This window comes from Vulpes vulpes, chromosome 9, assembly GCF_048418805.1.
Source record: "Vulpes vulpes isolate BD-2025 chromosome 9, VulVul3, whole genome shotgun sequence".
Classification (NCBI taxonomy): Eukaryota; Metazoa; Chordata; class Mammalia; order Carnivora; family Canidae; genus Vulpes; species Vulpes vulpes.
Window position 1 is genome coordinate 80,689,546 of NC_132788.1, and position 19,635 is coordinate 80,709,180.

At 41.0% G+C, this 19,635-nt stretch overlaps 1 protein-coding gene across 2 annotated transcripts in view; it reads right to left on the bottom strand.

The window, feature by feature from the left end:
* Positions 1 to 5,475: 5,475 nt before the first annotated feature.
* SYNPR (synaptoporin) overlaps positions 5,476 to 19,635 on the bottom strand; it is a 298,791-nt gene continuing 284,631 nt past the window's right edge. For both annotated transcript variants that reach the window (XM_025985293.2, XM_025985299.2), the window contains 2 exons: positions 12,763 to 12,954; positions 5,476 to 7,187 (listed from right to left, as the gene is read on the bottom strand). In XM_025985293.2, the coding sequence (XP_025841078.1) occupies positions 6,930 to 7,187; positions 12,763 to 12,954 (450 nt within the window). In that variant the 3' untranslated portion in view covers positions 5,476 to 6,929. The remainder of the gene's footprint in view (positions 7,188 to 12,762; positions 12,955 to 19,635) is intronic.

The window sequence follows — 19,635 nt, forward strand, 5'->3', positions numbered from 1 at the left end:
AATTTATTTTTTATTTTATTTTTAATTTTTATTTATTTATGATAGTCACAGAGAGAGAAAGAGAGAGAGGTAGAGACATAGGCAGAGGGAGAAGCAGGCTCCATGCACCGGGAGCCCGACGTGGGATTCGATCCCGGGTCTCCAGGATCGCGTCCTGGGCCAAAGGCAGGCGCCAAACCGCTGCGCCACCCAGGGATCCCTAGAGCAAGGAGTCTTACGTAGAGAGACCTGAATTTGAATTTGGGGTCTACCCACTTCCAGCTCAGTAACCTTGAGCTATATAGGTCACCCAACCTTTACAAATCTCACTTTCTCACCTGCTTGATGGGCATGAAAATAGCATTGTATCTTGCATTTCCCATGAGAATTAGATAGGCAAATGAGTCTAAAGTATATAGCATTGTTCTCTGTGCAGTTTGGATGATCAGTAGATACCAGCAATTAACTATTTCTATTAGTGATGGTGACAATAAGGATTTTGTCATCATCTCAATCCTCTGAACTTTGGTTTTCTGACCTCGTGTGGGAGTAATACTAGCACCTCTCAGTGCTGTTATGGTTAAATGCAAAGTGGCTGGTGTGTTCTAAGTGCACAGTAAATGTTAGTTGTTACTTAACAGTTGTTATTAAAAATTGTTGTCTTTGGGGAGTTAGGTAATATCATATGGCATATTGAGGTTTAAGTCATATTTATATGCTGGGTAGACTGGAGGGGTTCATGGGAAAAAAAATCTCTCAGGATTAAAAGGAGAGGGACTTATTCTAGTCTTTTCCTGGCATTAAGTTGGTGAAGCCACTTACTGGAGCCAAACCCCAGGGTGGCAGACACTGTTTATGGCTCACACACACCCTCCTGGAACTCAGCACAGCTACACGCTGAACCAGTGACTCCCACCTGCCAGCACCTGCCACGCTGCCCGAAGCTTTCTCTGCTGTAGCCGCATCCCCTGTGCACTAGAAGTGCTGGGGAATCATCACTCTCCCAAAGTTGCTGTTCAGTGACTGACAGGACTCGATGGATAAATCTCATGGTTCCTTCGTCCCTTGGTTGGACTAAGTGGGAGTGTGCTGCTCTGCATCTCAGGCTTTCCGGGGGGACTGAGCCCCAGGTGCGCACAGCTGTACCCTTCTCCATAATGCAAGATTTATTCGCTCACCTCCCTTCTTTGGTTCAGTTCCCAGTTCCCTACTTGTGGTTGAATTCTGGCCTCAGAGTCTACTTCTCTGGGGGACATGGTGACAAGGATCCACTTTTTCACTGGGTGAAATGAGAGTTGTTATGACCTTTGAACATTAAACTGCATATGCTTTGGGTAGGTGAAGACTTCCTATTCTTCTGCCAGCATTGAAGATTTCCGAGCACAGACTCCGTAGACCTAAGAACCAGCCTAACACAGGTAGAGCTTCCCTCCTCATTCAGCTACAATGTTCTCATTCCAGGGCTTCTGGAAACTCATACTGTGTCCATCCTCCTCCAACCCTATTGCTCATCTTCAGGTCATCTTGTTTTATTTCCTCCTTAGCATTTACCACTATTTGAATTTCTCTTATTTCTTTATTTGTATATGAGCACTCTGCCTAACACCAGACTATAAAATCCACAAGCACAGAGATAATGTCTCTCTCTGTCAAATCTGATTCCCCAGCAACTTAGAGCAGAGCTTGGCATGTGGTAGGTACTCAGTAAATAGCTCATGAATCAATTGATGAATTAATTTATCCAGTCTGAGCATCCCCATTGACAGGGAGTTGCAAAAATAATACATCAGGTCCCAAGAACCCTTTACTCAGCTTCCCCTAATGTTGACATGTCACTACAGCACGATATGAAAGCCAGGAAATTGAGAGAGGGATCTTTACAAACCGAAAATTGTATCTTGTTATTACTCTGTTTACCTGCTTTGTGGCTTCCTATTTCACTTAGAATAAACTTTGTCTCCTGTGTCCTACAAGGCCCTTTGGGGTCTGGTTCTTCCAAACTCTGAAGTCCCACCTCCCCACCCCTCCTTACATGTCCTGGCGCCCCAGCTTTGCTCTTGTCATTTCTTCAGAGGAGCTGGGTGGTCTCCTCCCTGAGGCCTCGGGTGTGCTCTCCTCTGCCTGACATGTTCTGCCCACTACCATGCCTCCCCATTCTGTATGTCTCAGCTTAAATGTCACCTTCACCAAGAGGCTTTCTAGGGCAGCCCAGGTGGCTCAGCGGTTTAGCGCCGCCTGCAGCCCAGGGCCTGATCCTGGAGACCTGGGATTGATTCCTGCGTTGGGCTTCCTGCGTGGAGCCTGCTTCTCCCTCTGCCTGTGTCTCTGCCTCTCTCTCTCTCTCACTCTGTATCTCTCATGAGTAAATAAAATAAAATAAAATATCTTAAAAAAAATTCTAAAAAAAAAAAAGAGGCTTTCTGGGACCATCCTATTTTACTTCTCCCCATTCTTGTGCCTCATTTCTTCCCTTCAGGGCACCAATCAAAACTTATTCTTACACATTTGGCTTATTTACATGTCTGTTATTGGAGTCTTTCAATCTTTAGTGTAAGCTCCAAGATGCCAGGAGCTGTGTTTTGCTCATCTCAGTACAATGAGAAGTTTGACTTATAAAAACTCAGGCTTATAAAGTGTGGAGTAGGTTTATACCTCAACATTCAGTAGCCAGCTAACATCTGTAGAGTGCCCTAGGGTCCATTGACCTTTCCCACACACGACCAGGTCACTGCCCCGTAAAGTAGGATTATCTGCATCCCTGTTTTATAGACTATAGTAAGATTCATTGATCACTGCAGAAGGTGATTGTAATGCCCTAATGTTGCTTCCTTTGGCCAGCCTCAAATTTCAGCCACTGTTGTTCAGGATGGCTCCTGCTGGTGATTTCCTTCATGCTTTCAAGGCTCCCTTGACCTCTCCTCAAGGTCACTGTCTCTAGGAGATGGGGAGGGAGGGTGGTGGTAGCACTCATGCTGCTTCCCCTCCTCCCACTCCACCCATGACCTAATAGTTGTTAAGCTTTGGGCATATTTCTCTGCAGTCACAGCAGCCTGCTCAGCCTGTAGGGAAGTATAACTTGGAAATGAGGGAAAGTTACCACCTTGTGGGGAGCTCTCAACCAATGGGGGCTGGGGGTTGCTAGATAGACTCCAGCTCTTGTCCCTTGATGGGTAATTGCTGTAGCCAGTCTGAATATGACTCAAGAGCCCTGTTGGGTTTCCCCCTTCTCTCTCTCCTCCCCTCACCCCCTCACTCTTGCCTCCTGGAATCACCTTCCCCTGGAACTCAACAGTGCCTTCTGGGTGTCCTAATGCCTTTACATGCCTTAACTTTTTCATCCTGATAGCATCTTGTGAGGCAGATATTATCATATTATCCCCATTGTAGGGAGGGGACAGATGAAATGAGTGAGAAGTTAAGTGTCTTGCCAAAGGCATTCATTGATGTGTCCACATCGCCCAGTGAGTGAGGGTAGTCCCTGGGGTGTTAACTTCCCTTCATGTTCAGGCTGCACTTGCCTTCAGGCTATGGCTTCAGAAAGTCTGGGGCTTTGGAGAGGGGATCAGGGAAGAAATAAGAAAGTCAAGTAAATGATAGCACAGGAGATTCTAACCCAGGCAAATGGGATCTCAGGACCCACCTATTCTACTTGGATGCATTACCTCCTTCCAAGGAAAGGTCAGGAAGATGAAGTCACACCCCAAAATACATCTAGGAGCAGAGACGCTTCAACTCCCAGTTAAGACCAGTGGGCACAGAGACCTAGCTCTCCTGCTAACTGATTGTCCACTTTTAAAAGGTCAGGTCTTCTACTTTTTTTCTTGAAATCAGAAGGAATAAAACCAGCTTAGTGAAATACCTATTGTTTTGTAGGAGCAATTTATTGTGAATCTGCAGTGGACCGTGGAAGCTTGTCTCTATCTAGACCAGAGCAGGCAGTGCTTTCCCTTGATCAGAGTACTTTGGGCTAAGGCTAGTAATGAGAACTTCTGACTATAGGGGTTTCTCTGCTTTGGAGAGTCCATGACAGTACATGAAGCAGAGGCCACTATCTCCTCTTGGAGAACAGGGGATCCCTGGGTGGCTCAGCAGTTTGGCACCTGCCTTTGGCCCAGGGCGCGATCCTGGAGTCCCAGGATCCCGCGTCTGGCTCCCGGCATGGAGCCTGCTTCTCCCTCCTCCTGTGTCTCTGCCTCTCTCTCTCTCTCTCTCTCTCTCTCTCATCAATCAATCAATCAATCTTAAAAAAAAAAAAGTGTCCTCCTGGAGAACACAGAAGGAAGCGGTCACATTCAGCCACTGTTCCCAGGAAATGAGAAGTCTCCCATCCCATAGCCAGCTTGCTGCCTCGCATATGTCAGCAGTCGAGGCCACTTCCTCTGCCTGGGGAGTCTTTCCTTCTTGTCTTCCTGTAGTCTACACTCTACCCTGCAGCCACTGAGATCTTTCCAAAATGCTGATCTCATTATACCCCACTTCCACCTAAAATCCACTACTGAGGGGATCCCTGGGTTGCTCAGCGGTTTGGCGCCTGCCTTTGGCCCAGGGCACAATCCTAGAGTCCCGGAATTGAGTCCCGCGTTGGGTTCCTGGCAGCGTGGAGCCTGCTTCTCCCTCTGCCTGTGTCTCCGCGCCGCACCCCCACGTATATAATGAATAAATAAATAAATAAATCTTTAAAAAAATCCACTAGTGAGTTCCCTTAGCTTCTTTGGGGATAAAGATGGGATTCTCAACCATGATCGCCTAGCAGCACCTCCCTCCACCCATGAGCCCACCAGCAACCCACCTCTGCAAAGATCCCTTCACTCACTGTACTCAGGCAACCAGACATTTCATCCTGCCTCCCACCTTCTGAGATGCTTTGCAAGGATGCTCTCCCTCTGGGATACTCTTCCTGTCCGTGTGAAACCCAGGGCAGGCATCTAGTCTAAAGCTCTCTGATCTCCCTCTATAACTAGCTCAAGACTCTTGGATAAGTGTTCTCACGGACTCCTCTGTCTCTCTGTGCTGCACCCCATGTAAGTGGAGTGTGACTATTTTAATGTCTTCCTCTCCTTTTTTTTAAAAAAAATTTAATTTATTTATGACAGACACAGAGAAAGAGAGGCAGAGACACAGGCAGAGGGAGAAGCAGGCCCCATGCAGGGAGCCCAACGTGGGACTTGATCCCAGGTCTCCAGGATCACACCCCAGATCGAAGGTGGTACTAAACCGCTGGGCCACCAGGGCTGCCCAATGTCTATCTCTCCTAATACAAGGTCAGCTTCTCAAGGTGAGGCACATTTCTTTTTTTTCTTACTCTCACATCCCCAGCGCTTTGCATAGCAGTGGGTGTAGAGGGGGTCCTAAAATGGGAGAACCAATGAAGGAGCATCCCTGGGCTTGGAAACAAGGGCAGGGGAAGAGACTGGAAACACTGCACATTTATACCTTGCTGTTTCACTGTTAAAGCTAATCAGGTTCTATTGTAATTCTGCACTATCCAGCCAGCACTGTAAGCAATAACTTTATTAAGGTCAAATAGATATCACAATACAGATTTATCCAACAGGATCCAGAAACTGGTTACAGATATCATCTAAGAAACACGGCTGTTTTGTGTTAAAATGCTTCCAACATCACATCACACAGAGTTTATACATCGATAACAACTTTTATCTGGAAATACAGATGCACGGTTTGCCCTCACTGCTGGGCCTTGATGTTTCAATCAAGTTAAAACAAAGAAGCGAAGATTGGCATTTTCTTGATAATGAATACATTCTGAGGAATATTTCATGAGAACCCTCTTTGGGATCAGAGTTGCTCGTGGAAGTCATTTCTAATTTATGGATAACACTCAAATCAGAATCAGTAATTAGTAAGTTAAGCCGTGACTTGAGAATTTTTAAGAATTGGATCAAGGAACATATTAACTTTACAAATAAATAGGATTTAAAATTTTTAGCTGGTAGTGTAGTTTCTACAGAACATCTTTTATAAATTAATATGTTGGCACAATAGCTTCTCGGCTGTGGTGTCTGATATCTGCATCTCTATGATTCTAAGAAAACAACATTCCATAAACACAAACACTTATTGGGCTTATTGTTCATGGTCCATTGGATAAGAGCCACAAAACACCTTAGAAAGTTACAAGAATGTAAATATTTAGCTAAGTAAGTAGAATAAATATTGGGCAGTTGCCATATATAACACTGAATATCGACTAACAGGGAAAAAAATCCCAAACCTTAGTTACAATGCATTCAGAATTGGGTAAAGCCAAAGAGACAAATCTGCAAGTATACAAAGAAATGAATATATTTTTCTTTAAATGTCCATTTAACAAATTCATGGTGCAAACTGGAAAATTTTCATAAATACAGTTCAATTGTTCGTTTTGAGAGAAAATGCTTATTCATGCACTAAATCATATGAGCACTGATTGATTCATCAAGTAAAAAAAAAATACAGAGTAACTGTCTGAAACAAATACCTGGAGACTTACATTCCTACAGGGTCTGAAACCAAACACAATGACACATGCACATGTGATACACCAAATAGTCTTATAGAAATCATTAAAACATCTTTCGCATCAAAACGCTTAGGGAAACTCAGTGCTATATAATTTACTTTATGCATAATACATACTAGAGACTTTAAGCTACAAAATGCTTTTACTATCTCAACACACCTACAAAACGACCATAAAAGTATCTGTGTATATAACAAGGTACTCTCCAATTAGGCATCTATGATGAATAATGTATCTCTTCATGTCGTCTCTTCTCTAAGTACCATTTATCATAACCCAGGCCTTTCTGCCTTAATGAGGACTACAGATATCTGATTTACATTCAACACCCTCTGCATTAATAATTGATTGAAACTCTTATAAAACTCTTCTGCTACTAGAATGGAAGGTGGTGAGGCTATCTCCAGAAGACTGCAAATACTACCTGTTAAATCTGATTGGTAAAAGAAGCGGGGCCACTGGACTGTTGACCAAACTCATCTGAGGACGGCCCCAAGCTCGCCTGCTGGCTATACCCACTGCTTGACCCATAGCTGTCTTGGTTGTACCCGCCTTGGTTATAGCTGCTCGAGTGCTTTTCCATTGGGTCTGAAAGATATCTCTGTCCCGAGGAATGCCAGCCAGTCTCCTTGAAAACAAACCAGATGTTTCCAGCCCAGAGGATAAAGTTCAAGAACCCAAAGACCTGAAGGAGAATCAGAACAAATGAGTTGATAGAAGCGCAAGAAAAATCTTAATTTCAGAAAAATCCTTCACAATACGTAAGGCTACTTTTCATTCAATATTGAGATCTCTTCCAAGTTTTCATTTGGATCTGTTATTTCATTTAGAATATCTGACTTTTATTGAATGCTTACTCCATGCTGGGCATTGTGTAAAGGGCTTAATGTATATCCATTCATTCAGTCTGAGAAGAAGGTGCTGTTATTATACCCATATTAAAGGTGTGAAAACTGAGATTCAGGGCAAGAATCTTGTTTAAGGTCACATGACTTAGTAAGTAGTAGATGAAGGTCAAGATCTGACTGACTCCATAGTCTGAGCCCTTACTTAAATGTTACTGTCTCCCCAAATGAGGTATTCCTCATTATATAAGAGGCCTTTGGGGGTACAGAGTTGAGAACTTTGATTTTAATGATAGTGCATTAATTTATTAGATTACCTTCCCTTTATGGCTAGAGATATGACTCTTCCAGTTCTTGTAATGCTATAAAAATGAATCAACTAAAGATGGAAGTATGGTATAAGCATTTGTACAGGTGGTATCCAGGTGAGCACTTGAATGATAGTGTACATGCATATTGTGACTTTGAATAGTTGTACTTTCTGTCCCTCTCACGTTCAGAGATGAATGTCGAAATCACATGATGAATGAAATGCGGGTTTCAGAGAAGATGTTTTCCTAAGAACTGGATGTGCTGTTTTCCTATAGAAATTCCTCTTATTCTCCCAAAGGGTATTGTTTATAAGTCAGAGGATCAGGCATTGACTCCCCAAGCCCTGAGTATTTGATGGAAGCAGAACTGTTTACTGATGCAAGAGGCCCTAAACGGAACAGAGGGCATTGGTTGACCTGGGAATTAACCACAGGCAGTCAATTTTAACAGCTCCCTACTGGGGATAGACAACAGTATGATATAAAGCTGTGATGACAGCTTTATCTTTAGTAAGCACTCCAGCATGACAATCATCAATCAAAATGGGCTTGGGCCACCACCATCACTCTGGAACACAGGGTGCTAGAAGTCCCTTACTGGGCCAAAATTTATCCGTTGGTTGCTGGATGATAGGGTGGTCCTGAGTGCCCTGTGGGTGGGAGTGGGGGGGCTAATGTAGTCAAGATGAGGTGTCTTGAGGCCTTGGAACAGGGGCTTTTTACCAAAGTATTTCAGGATTTAGCAACAGGGGGATCAGGGCACACTAACTGCCAACTTTGGAGTCATCCCATGGGTTTTGAGATCAGAGTGGCCTAAACCCTGCACTTTCTTGCTCTATGATCTTGGACAAGGCAGTTAGGTTCTGGACCTCAGCCCCCACCCCCCCCCTTATATGGAATGAAGACAATTATTCCTTCCTTGGTTGACACTTTTAAGGATTAAAGAGAACATGTGTAAAGTTGATAGATGGTGCTAGACATATTAGAAAATGCTTACTGACTGTAAGCTATGCTCTGAGTATGTTCCCAAGTATTTCCATGAATTGTATTCAGTTGGCTCTTTGCAGCATAAACTGACTTAAGACTTTGACGTAAGGGATGTCAGCAACCCAAGCAGTATTTAGGCCCTCACCTGAGGGCCACCTGAGTGGTTTATCCCTTCTTCCCTCTCTCCTATTCCACCCTCTTTTCTTCCTTTAACTTTTCTTAAAAGATTTTTTAATTTATCTACGATAGTCACAGAGAGAGAGAGAGAGAGGCAGAGAGAGAAGCAGGCTCCATGCACCGGAAGCCCGACGTGGGATTCGATCCCGGGTCTCCAGGATCACGCCCTGGGCCAAAGGCAGGCACCAAACCGCTGCACCACCCAGGGATCCCCTCTTCCTTTAACCTTAACTGACATTTGTTTAACATTATTTGATGCCATGCTCCGGCTCCTCGCCGAGGAAGATACAAAACATAAATAAGGTACTCACGGGATTACAGTTGTGTGATCAAAATGAACTAGGTAATTAGTGACTGATAAAACTCCAATATACATGCAGGACTTTTCATCCATGTGTACAGGAACTAGGCTATTTTCCATCGAAGGGGAGGATCTTGATTAAACTGTGTTTTTGTAAGTATATGTCAATATATGAGTAGAAAAAATTATCAAGGAAACTTTTCAGATCTGAAGAGATGGCTCTGCCCAGAGCCCATTTCATGTTTCCTATTCCTTGGTTTCTCCCTTTTGTTTGCTGCTACTTAGTTTCTAGGTAAGGTATGCTCAAGAAGAACCTAGAAAGCAGAGAAATGCAACTTAAAAGTGAGAACATACATTAGGTGTCCCCACGGGCATGTGTCAGGAGCAGTGATGTCTTATTCCATTATCATCACACTGGGATCACAGACTCCTGGTTGTGACATTTTAGGGGCATATGGGCCCTTTACTCTTTTCTTGCCATTTAAGGGGAGACTGCAAGAAACTGTGCATAGCATGAGGAAGAATGAAGAAATGAGACCTAGATTAGCTGAAAAGAGGTGTCCAGAGTGTCTATAATGAACTCAGAGAAGCAGCAGTAGAAATTATGGATAGAACAGTTATGCTCAGAGAACTTTTGAAAGAAAAGTTGAGAGAAGAAAAAAAAATTATTCTCCCTACCCCCTACCCTTTGGGGTTATGTGGCATTTAGGAGAATGGAGGTATTGTAGAGGCAGCTTTTTGTTGACACTTACTGAACATCTGCCCTATGTTGGGCACTAGTCTGGCATTGCTGTCACTACTTGGGAAGTCTTATGCAAATCCCCTCACCACAACCACCTGCATTTGAAATGTCTGGATAGCTCTTTGCCTATTCATGTTAGTGTGAAATCATAGATGCCAAAATGCTTTGGAGAAAGTAAACTTGTTACCCACGTAGAAATATCAGTGCTATTGCTGAACCAGTAACTTGTAGAGGTCACCTCTTGTGGTGTGTCTGGTTCCTTCTCCAAAGCCTACACTTGCCTAGTAGGCAAGTTGGCTTGGTTCTGTGAGCCATATTTTATCTGCACAATTCCCTTAACCCCAGCCAAGGTGAACACCTGATGAGCTAATAAGATTCTCTGCCAGAAATTTGGGGTTAGACCTGAGTGATTTTAGTTCAAACCAAGCTAATTCTTTAAAAGGAAACATAGGGGTGCCTGGGTGGCTCAGTCAGTTGAGCATCCCACTCCTGGTCATGATCTCATTCGGGGTTGTGAGATTGAGCTCAGTGCTCAGCCGGAAATCTGCTTAAGATTCTCTCTCTCTCCCTCTGCACCCCCTGCCCCCAGCTCTCTCAAATAAATAAGTCTTAAAAAAAAAAGATAAAAAATATAAACTCAGAAACCGTGGAGTGGCTATCTTCTCTTGTGTAAATGGGAAAAAGAGAAAAAAAAAAGCATCTGAAGAGAGTCAGTAATGTAACAGACACTCAAAAAGAGAGAGCTGAGGCAGTTCCTGGCCCCGGGTTCTGCCCTTACAAAACACATTTCTAGTGTCTTTCTAATTACTTTTACTTTTTGTGAAAAGCTAGCTCAATAGGATTTGAAGACAAATGAGTTTGTAATGAAAAAAAAATTGCTGTGTTTTGGCAGATTAATATTCTTTTCCTCTGCCTTTGATAATAGAAATTTAGTTTCCTTCGCAAAGCCCAGTTGCAGTCAAGTGGCCTGAGCTCTGTGCTGGAAATTTAAATCAGAAGCAGAGTAATGCAAAGTCAGATACAATATTCCTTGGGATCTGACATTTAGAACCTTGGTCCTGCTCTAGATGCTGCTTTTTTTTAGAACCTGTTTGTCAGATTTCAGCAATTTTCTGAGCTACTTCATACCTTTCCAAAGTTTTTTTTTTTTTTTTTCCTGATGAGGTTAGTCAGAGTCAGTTTCTGTTACTTGTAACTCAAACATTCCAGCACATACAGGTATTGGTATGGAAGTGGGGTGCAGAGAACAGACGTTAAGGATAAGCAGATTGTTTTGCTTTAGCTATCTGGAATTCAATTTTCTGTCACTAGGAACTGGAGGATCCTTAACTGATGTAGATCCATAATGGCAATAGCAGCAGACCTGCCTCTCTCATAGAACATGCTATTTGGTTTCCATCCATTTCTCTCTTTGATGTTTTTTAAATAATTATATATCTTATTTAAAAATATTATATATGTATATGTAGAGCTTAGTGGATATTTTCTTTTCTTCTCTTTTTAAAAATTTGAGTATAATTGAGACACAACATAGGTGGACCCAGAGGGTATTATGCTAAGTGAAATCAGTCAGGCAGAGAAAGGCAAATACCTCTCTTTGATTTTAGGAGACATATCACATTGTTTCTCATTCAAAATTCCCATCGCCTGGTCTAAAACTTGTTAGAGACATCAGAGGTAGAATTAAATAGACTATGTAGGATGCCATAATGTATGAGAAGATTGATTATTAATTGAACAAACACATCAGGTGATTTTCTCTTTGTTCTCTTAGATTTTTAAAATAAATTTATTTTTTAATTGTTCTCTTAGATTTTGAGATCCAAATTACAATAACCTTCTTTCAGCAGTGTCTAGAAACAAACTGTAGAAGCAGGAGATTATATTTCAATGCACACCTCCATGCATTCAGCTGAAGGTATGGTCCTCAATGAGCAAAAATGATAATGAGACCCTTGTACACACTTTTGTTCCATGTTTACTCCCTCACCAAGGCAGGATTCACAGTCATATCATCAGGAAATGATTAGCAACCCTTTCCCTCCTCTTAAATGCCTTCTCAGGCATTTCATAAATACCTGTAAATTTCAGAAAGCTGTAGAAACATGAATTAACCTTGAAGTAAAGATAATTATTTTTAGGAATTGCAAAAGAATGTTCTTCCTTCAGCAAACAGTGAAGGGTCTTCTATTCTTCGTAATGACTGTTTTTTGCTATACCTTCTGTCTTTCTTAGATGCAGTTTCTTTCTTTAAAATAACACAAGAATCCAATTTAGCTGCCCTGCTAGCTGTCAGATTTTCTGTCTTCCTGTGAGAGCTATACATTTGATAATATTTGACTTTGTTCAACTAATATAGTTCAGCTATTCCAAAGTTACCAGGCAATTAAACTAGGAACATGGAGGAGATAAAAAAATTACCATAACTATTACAAGTATTTTTTATACTACGCAATTCTTCCTGTGTCCTACCAGGTCTGCGTGTTTTTTCTCCAGACAATCAACTGGATGTATTCTAGTGATGTGTGGCTTGAACAATGTTTTCTTCCCAGGAAACCTCTCTGCCATCAAATATTCCTTTTAACTTCTGGCAGGCTTCAGCCTTAAAAGTTCAGATTTTATATCTGCTTCTGGCTTAGAATTTTGACTGTCATCCAAGAAACAGCTGCCAATACCTGCTGGGTTCTTATTAAGACCCATAATTGGCAGCATTAAAGCCTATGGGTTCTGACAATAGAAAACTTGAAGACCAGAGGATCATCTTGGAGTGAAATATCGCCTTTTATAATGGCCTAGTTTTGGAGGCAGAAACCTCCAAGATGACTTCTGAGATATTTTTCCTATTCACTTGAATGGCAAACAAAGATTTGAGAGGTAAAGCATCAAGGAAAACTTACCACGGAAGTGTTTAAGCTGGACATTACAGGGCTGTGGACAGCCATGCATTTGTTGGATGGCTGTTTGCAAGCTGACATCAGTAACAAGACTTCCTTGGGATCCGTCGCGACCTTGACATCAGACAGTCCTTTCGCCCAAGCTGATGAACCCACCAACCACAAGAACGAAAAGACTACGGTGACGATGAAGTCCTACAGAAACAAAGATAAAACAGTAAAAGAAGTGTGAATTCTAGAAATGAATTGGTTACTTTGAATGACTCTGTGGCTTGCTTTTTTGGAAAATTCCTAGATCTCATAGAACTGGAACCAGGGAGAAGTTGGAAAACAAATAAAAGTAAGTTCTGTGACATTATATTTGTATAAAATAAATAACAGTAATATTTATTGAATGCTTGCTATGTTCCAGGAATGATGCTACATACTTACAACCTTCATCTAATTGTTCCTGCAACACCCCTGTGAGGAAGTTTTTATCATTGTCACAGTCGCAACTGACAAAATTTGGGACAGGGGATGGTCAAACAGCTTGTCTAAGATGCCCACAAATAATCAGCGATGGAGTCAGCACTCAAACCTGGCAAGCCTACATCTAAGCCCATGATCTTAAACACCATGTTATGATGACCGCAAACAGAGAGTTGCTGATTGTTAAAGATTTCTGGATAGCAATATTCATTCATTCGCTCATTCATTTTTTTTTTTCCATTTAAAAAACCTATGTGTGATCTGGTGTATGCTTGGGACTGTGTTAAGTGGGAGGTAATAACAGCCGTAATGTTTTGAGTGCTTTTTATGGGCAAGAGGTTTTATATAAAATTATCCTTACAAATATTGTGTTAGACAGTATTTTTAATACCCATTTTAAAGATGAGAAAATCGAGACTCAGAGAGATAAAGTAACATATAGGAAGAGGTGGAGTCAGAATTCAAATCCAGATCTGTTTGACTTAGAAAACCATCTGCTGTGACAGGGGAAAGACGCTTCTTTTTACCTATGAAACATCTCTCGATGCAAGAGGATGAATATTTTAAGGAAACATTCTGACCTTCTGGGCTACTTCTCATACCCTCCCTCATAACTCAGAGTGGGTGGGGATGGGAGTCACTGTCCAAGTTAAGCAGACCATGTTCTAACATAGGACAGTTTTTTCAGATTTACTGTATTTATGCTTGACTAGAATAAAAATGTTGCATACTGCCTATCTAGTATATGAAAAACATTGACCTGTAAAGGAAAATAGTGTATTTGCTATACCAGTAGAAAGATTTTTATTTTAAATGATAAACTCATCAAGTAAAAAACTTGCCCTGTGTCTCTTTTCTACCCAAAGGCACGGCACATCTGACTTGTCCTGGTTAGTTTTCTCTCATGACATGACTGAATTACTTTTCTTCAGGATCCCAGGATCGATTCTAAGGAAACAACTCTCACACTGTAAGGATGCTATCATGATGGAATTTGTTAGGCGTGACTTTTGTGGAGAATGTTCTAGACTGTCCATTTCTAAGAATGGCTGAATCTTCTGAGAAATTGTTATCTTTTCATCCAGGGGCTGTTGCAAATCATGTTACTTACCAGTTGAACTTTTTATGTTGGCTCTACAAAATTCAGGGCCAATTTGTTACCCACTCATAGGGTTTTTATGGCATGGCATGACCCTATTCCCAGCCTTGTTTTATATACCATCCTTCTTTTCCCTTCTCATTTTTAATTAATTCCAGTTTGAGTTTCATACATCTTTGGAAGCTATGTTAAATTGTTTTTGGAATGAATGGTGATATAAAGAGGCAAACAAATACAATATCTACAGCAATCAATAAGAACATTTGGAATCAAGAGACCCAAGTGTTTTGAGTCTGAATTACAAACTGGAGGAATGGTTACAAATAAGTAAGCCAGGTTGACTGTGTCAAATACAAATTTAGGTTCATGTTCAATCTGGTACCTTATTCATTCATGCATGCATTCATTCAAACAGTCATTTTTGAGTAACGTGCCAGGTATCGAGCACAGTCTTCTGAGGGATTAGAGAAATGCAAAATATGGACCCTGCTCTTTTACTGTTATGTATTTGTTAGGGGTTATCAACACCCTATCATTCCAATTATGAGAGAGCAGCTATCATTATTTATGTTCATCGTACTTAAAAATAGACTTGAGAAAGGGTGTTAGGATGGGGAAACAGGAAAGAGTCATGTGAAGATCACTCCACTGGAAATTGGAGAAAATAATATCAAAACTTTTAGACTTGTTAATAATAGTAAGAACATCTAACACTTATGGAGCACTTATTATGTGTGAAGTATTATCCCAAGTTTACATGAATTAACTAATTTAATCCTGACCACAGCATTGTGAAACAGGGGCTAATCCTGTCCCCATTTAACATCTGGGGGAATGGAGGCACTAAAGGGGTTCAGTAAAATTGTTCAGAGTAAGGACTTAGCAAGTGATGGAGCCAGGAATGTAAGCTGGCCTGCTCCTTCCAGTACCTGTGAGCTTGACGATTCTATACTTCTCATGTCTGCTTATGGAATATTGATCTTATTTAAAGTAAGTATACTAAAAAGTTCAAAAGTTGGACTTGAAGTCCTGATTAATTTAGATATGACAAATAGTAATGAGTCATGTTGCATAAATAAACTTCATGATTGAAGTCAAGAATCTGTGGCCTCGAGGGTTAGTAAATATGTTATATTTGAGAAAGCATCCAAATTTTTACCCCTAGTACCATTTCACAAAGAGACATCAGTATATCATACTACGGTATCTCTTGTACTAGTTAACCACTCAGAGTCTGTCATCAGATTAGACCTGGGGCTGAATCCTGACCCTACTACTCACTAATTGTGTGTTCTTGGGCAATTTGCTAGACTACTTGAAGCTTCAGTTTAGCTCACTGTAAAAGCTTCAGTTTAGCTCACTTAGACAGGAATGGTATCTGTCTCATAAGATGGTTGCTGGCAGTGAGAATACATTTTTGTTTGTTTGTTTGCCTATTTCTCCCAGTAAGATGTCAGCTCAATGACGGCAAGGACCTTGCTCATTGCTGGGTCTTGGCAAAAGAGTTACCGTCAATATCTATTGAAAGAATGAAGGAAAGAAGGAAGAGATATACAAAGTGGCCCCAATTTTGATAAGATATCTACATTTATGTTTATAACATTGTGTAAGAGTTTACCAAGTGGTGGTCGTAGGATTAGAGATGATTTTTGTTTTATATAGGCTTATGTACTTTTTAAAAAGATTTACTTATTTATCTGAGAGAGAGAGAGAGAGAGAGAGAGCATGAGTGGGAGGGGTTGAGGGAGAGAGAGAGAGAGAATCCCAAGCAGACCCCATGCTAAGCCTGACGTCTGGCTCCATCTCATGACCCTGAGTGAGAGCAGGACCCCAACTGAAACCCGGAGTCAGACACTTCAGCTGCATCATCCAAGTGCCCCTAAGCTTACATATTTTTGAATATACCTTTTTTTTTTAATTACACCAAATAAAATCAAAGTGGCAATGTGATCAAGACATTGATTGACAGAACTTCAGATGGCTGTTTGTCCTTACAGCAGCATCAGGATTTATAATTAGGTCAAATAATAAATGTCATTAGATTTGAGAGTTTCACAGCAAATGGTTTCAGAAAGTAAGTCTCGAACGGTTTTCCACAACTAAGCAAAGTGTGAAGATGAGGAGATTATGTAAGAAGTTCTAGATATAGAATATGTTAGCCTGAACTTTTTAAGATTTTTGGCTTTGGCACTGAGCCTGAGTTAGAGGCCACTTGCTGGGAGTGTGATGTGAGAGGAAATCTTTGACCCATGTTCCTCCCTTCCAATCTCCTGCTGAGGTTCCCATTAGCTAAACCCTGCTAGAGCTCAGCGGGCAGGGCGTCCACCAGGAGCTGTCCCCAACTAGAAGTTGTCTCTGGAGCCTCAACACAGCTGCGGTCACCCGTGTTCACCATGCATTTCCTATATGCCAGGCACTCTGTTAAGCACTTACAGACATCATTAATCCTACAAGATAGGTCCTTGATGTTAGTCCTACTTTTCTTATGAGAAAACTGAAGCAGAGATGGGGCAAATACTTTACCTATAATTAATGCCTGGCTTGATTTCTGCAGGTACCCATGAACCTCCTAAAAAACTCGGGGAAAAGATACTCTTTGGTGTGTTTTATGTACACAATTACCTCAGCTGATGTCCTTTTAGTCATTTTGGTACTACCTAAACAATTTTTATTTTATCCATATACTCTTGTGTTATCGTTTCATATTGCATTTAAAGTGAATTTCCCTTTTTACATAAATAAGGTCATCTTAAATGGAAATTATGTGTGTGCTATAATGTCAAACCAATACAACTTGTCATAGATAGAAAGGAATTGCAAACATTAGTGCTCTACGGTGGAAACAAAATACCTTAAACTCTAGCTGGGGATGTTTGCACAAGGTTTTAGAGCCTAGGATCTTTGTTAAAAGGGAGATTAGCAAGCGTTAGAGGGATATTAAGGAAATGCTAGCATGACCTAACTAGAGGACCTGAAGTTAAATAGAATGTAGAATAACTCCCTTGGCATTAACGCCATATTAATGGTCTACCTACACCATCTTCTGTATCAGGAGTGGTAAACGCCTTGCACTTGAGAGGGAATGCTCTTGTGAAGGTGCAGACAAGGACCTGGTTGTTTATAAATGTTGCTGCCCCACGTCTGTCTAACAGAAACAGCGTGCAGGGAAGAAAGTCCAGAGGAAAATTTGTAAATTTACTGCTAGGTTATTATGTGCATACATTAACCCTTTGAAGCTGCCTCCTGCTGGTTTTGCTTGTGTTCTTTATTCTCATACAGTGGGGAGCACTCATTAGAGTGCTTTTATGGTTCAAAAAAAACCTCTCACACTTGGGGTCTCTGTGGTCCCAATAAAACCCCAAAAAGTAGTCAGAGGAAGTTATTAGCCCCATATTACAGATTAAAAAAAAAAAACAACAACCCATAACTGCGGCTGAGAGGGATAAGTGGATTTGCCTGAGGTTCATTAAGTGTTTTATAAAAGATGCTCTGAGCTATTGGTCTCACTCTGTACCTAAAGAACATTGACACTCTGTATTGAGAGAACACTGCCATGCTACCTGGTAGTGTTTCTGCAGTATGTTTTAAGTGTGTGTTCAGTGATCCAAGAACATAGCCTCCTCAACAGAGGGGGCAGCCTGGCTTAATGGTTGGCTGGGTGGTTTCCACTTCATTAGCTGCCTGTGTTTTGTTGCCCTCACTTCTAATTTATTGTTAGCAAACTCATTTTCATACTAGAATGTAATTTAACATATTAAAGATGCTTGTCATGGATCACCCTGGGGCATAGGAAGGAATCATCTTTGGTGACGAAGAACTGAATCTTTTAGAAGGAGGTAAACCTGTCTCTATCTCCCCCGAAAGTGGCACACTAGATATTGGTAGAAGAGTCAATTCTATTTCTATCTATTAGCAAATATCTCGGTACTTCAACTCCAATGATAGTATTATCTGTTTTGCCTCCTCCGTGGCTTTGCTATTTATTCTGTGGCTGACACCTATGCCAAGAGCCTATACCAGAAACAGGGCAGTCCAACGAGTCACCCTTACCCCCAGTGTAACTGGATTTGTTTTGCTAAGTCAGATTTCAGGAATCCTGGGATGAAGCTGTGAATGAGGAAACACAGATTCAAACAGTAAGATAGAGGCTCAGTTTAGGACAGAGCTTGGGATTTGTGCTGGAAGAGAGAAGAGCTAAACAGTGTCTGAGTAGAATAACTTCTTGTCCACTCGCAGGTTTATTTTATTATTTCGTTTGAAAGATGAATGATAGTGACCTCTGACTTCTGGAGAATGTCTTCAGTTTTTAACATGATGTAGCAGAAGATCATTTGATGTTCGCAATAATTGCAAAAGGGTGAAGATAATTATACCCATTTTACAGATGCAGGGAAGTTAAGTGATGTGTCCCAGTTGTCACAGGGATTTGAATGCATGGCATTAGGCACCATGTTTAGTGAGTGATTTTTCCATTATGCCCATGCTTTCTCGAGTTTGAGTTACCCATTACTGTGGAACACAGTCATAGAAATAAATAACATTGGGCTCCCTAACGCTGAGAAAGGCATTTTTCTTCACAATTCTCTTTCAATCTGAGGAGTAAATAAGAAAGTCTCAGCTGGGTGCTAATCTGTCACTAACATTTATTTAACAAATATTTAACACTTATTTATCAAAGAAAATTGGCCCCAGGCTCAGAGCCTTCATGTAAGCAATAGTGCCTGGCTGGAATACAGTACTCTTTACTTTCCATTGATTCATTTCTATGTTTATTTTCTAATTATGACAAATAATGCTAGATTTCTGTATCCGGTAGTGGTACAGGGTTTTCTTCAAAATGACATTGTGCTTAAGTTTAAGCAAATAATTTTAAAAGAACAATAGCAAATAATTCATGGTTTAGGTGACAGAAGCAGGGTAGAGAATGGCTGACGTTGGAAAAGGCCTATAAGGCCACATCCTGAGGAGGGAATGCTGAAACTAGGTCAGTGCTGTCTAACAGAAGGTGAGCCAGAAATGTGAATCATATATGTAATTTTAAGTTTCTTAGTAGTTCCATAAAAAAAAAAGCAAAAAGAAAATGGTGCAATTAATTATATTAAGACAGTATATCTATTTATATAATAAAATTGGATATATAAAATTATGAATAAGATATTTAACTTTTTTTTGTATGAAGTCTTTGAAATCTGGTGGGTACTATAGCACAGCTCAATTTGTATCACTCACCTTTCAGCTGTCCAGTAGCCACATTGCTATTGCTACTGTGTTAGCTCAGCTTTAAACCACAGTTAACAAATGGAAGT